The sequence below is a fragment of the Glycine soja genome, chromosome 10 (assembly GCF_004193775.1).
Source record: "Glycine soja cultivar W05 chromosome 10, ASM419377v2, whole genome shotgun sequence".
NCBI classification, from domain to species: domain Eukaryota; kingdom Viridiplantae; phylum Streptophyta; class Magnoliopsida; order Fabales; family Fabaceae; genus Glycine; species Glycine soja.
This window is the reverse complement of record NC_041011.1, coordinates 15,665,799-15,667,685: the sequence shown is the minus strand read 5'-3', so window position 1 is coordinate 15,667,685 and position 1,887 is coordinate 15,665,799. Positions and strand designations below refer to the sequence as shown.

Here is a 1,887-nt window from a genome sequence, read left to right as displayed (position 1 = left end):
CTGAAATATGGCTGGTGCATTACATAACCCGAATGGCATCCTTCTGTATACAAAGATGCCAAAGGGGCATGTAAAGGCCATTTTCTCCTGATCTTTGGGGTCTACCACGATCTGGTTGTATCCCAAGTATCCATCCAAGAAACAGTAGTATGCCTGCCCTGCAAGTCTCTCCAGCATCTGATCCATGAAAGGTAAGGGGAAATGGTCCTTCCGTGTGGCTTCATTTAACTTGCGATAGTCGATGCACATCCGCTAGCCAGTGACAGTTCGTGTTGGTATCAGGTCATTCCTCTCATTTCGTACCACTGTCATTCCACCTTTCTTGGAAACTACCTGTACTGGGCTTACCCAAGCACTGTCAGAGATGGGGTATATGAGCCCAGCCTCCAAGAGCTTGAGCACCTCCTTTCTTACCTCTTCCTTCATTGTTGGATTCAGCCGCCTCTGGGGTTGTCAGATTGGCTTATAGTCTTCTTCCATCATTATCCTATGCATGCAGTAGGCAGGGCTAATTCCCTTGAGATCCAATATGTATCCCATTGCTTCCCTGTGTTTCTTCAGGACATCTACCAACCTGTTTTCCTCCTCTGTTGTTAGTGTACTACTGATCACTATAGGTTTATCTTCCTCCAAGAACACATACTTCAGATGATCAGGCAATATCTTCAACTTTATCTTCTTCTCGGACGGAACTTCCTTCTCTAGTGTCTCGAATCTGGCTTCTCCCTCAAGAACACTGTCTTGTCGATCCAAGTCTTCCAAGCAAGCCTTCAGATCTTCTTCCTCTTCACTGGTTAGACAGTCTAAAGCATTTACCATTGCTTTTTCCAGCGAAGTCTGTGGTGTCTCGAGAATACTGACATCTTCCTTATCAATCTCCTCCATTCTGAAGCACTTCCAACCCTTCTATGGGTACTTCATTTCCTTGAAAAGGTTAAAGGTGATCTTCTGATTGTCAATACTCAACTCCAAGTTCCCATTCCCCATATCCACCACACAATTGGCAGTTAGCATGAAGGGTCTACCTAATATAAGGGGAATGCCCATGTCTTCTTCGATATCCATGATAACAAAGTCCACTGGAAAAGTGAAGTGGCGTATCTTGACTAGGACATCTTCTACCACCCCGTATGGTCTTGTGATCGAGCGGTCTGCCAGCTGAAGTGTCATCTTGGAGGGATCTATCTTCAAATTCTCGATTCTTTTGCACATTGACATGGGCAGATTGATACTTGCTCCCAGATCAATGAGGGCCTTGTTTACCGCTTCCTTCCCAATGGTGCACGGGATGGTGACACTTCCGGGGTCCTTAAACTTTTTGGGCAGCTTCCTCTGTATTATTGCACTATAGTTGCCCCCTACCACAATATTCTCGTTGTCAATATACTTCCCCTTCTTGGTGAGGATGTCCTTCATAAATTTGGAGTAAAGGGGCATCTGCTGTAAGGCTTCCCCGAATGGCATGGTGATTTCTAGCCCTTTAAATATTTCAAAGAAACGTCTGAAGTAACGCTCCTTGTTCTTCTTAGTGGGTACCATAGGATATGGGAGATCTTGTGGTAAGGCTAATGGCTCTTCCTTCTTGGCACCCTTGCTCTCTGGCTCTTGGTCTTAGGTGGCGATGCCACCTTCTCTTCTTCTTTTATCCTTTCTTCTTCTATCAACTCTGTCTTCTCTTCTTCTGGTCAGTCTTCTTCTTCAACCTTACCCTCCTCCTGCGCTCTTCTCTGCCCTCGAGGCAACACTGCTTTGCATTCTTCCTTCAGGTTTTTCTCCGTGTTAGCCCCAAAAGTTCTAGTGGGCCGTTCGGCTTTGTCATGCGCCAATTGGACCATTTGAACTTCCAGATTCCGAATTGCTGCATCCGTGCTATTTTGATGTGATCTT

At 45.6% G+C, this 1,887-nt stretch overlaps 1 protein-coding gene across 1 annotated transcript; it reads right to left on the bottom strand.

Moving 5' to 3' along the window:
- Positions 1–906: 906 nt before the first annotated feature.
- LOC114371458 lies at positions 907–1,539 on the bottom strand. The gene has a single exon (XM_028328890.1). The coding sequence runs from the start codon at positions 1,537–1,539 to the stop codon at positions 907–909; it is 633 nt and encodes a 210-aa protein (XP_028184691.1).
- Positions 1,540–1,887: the final 348 nt, after the last annotated feature.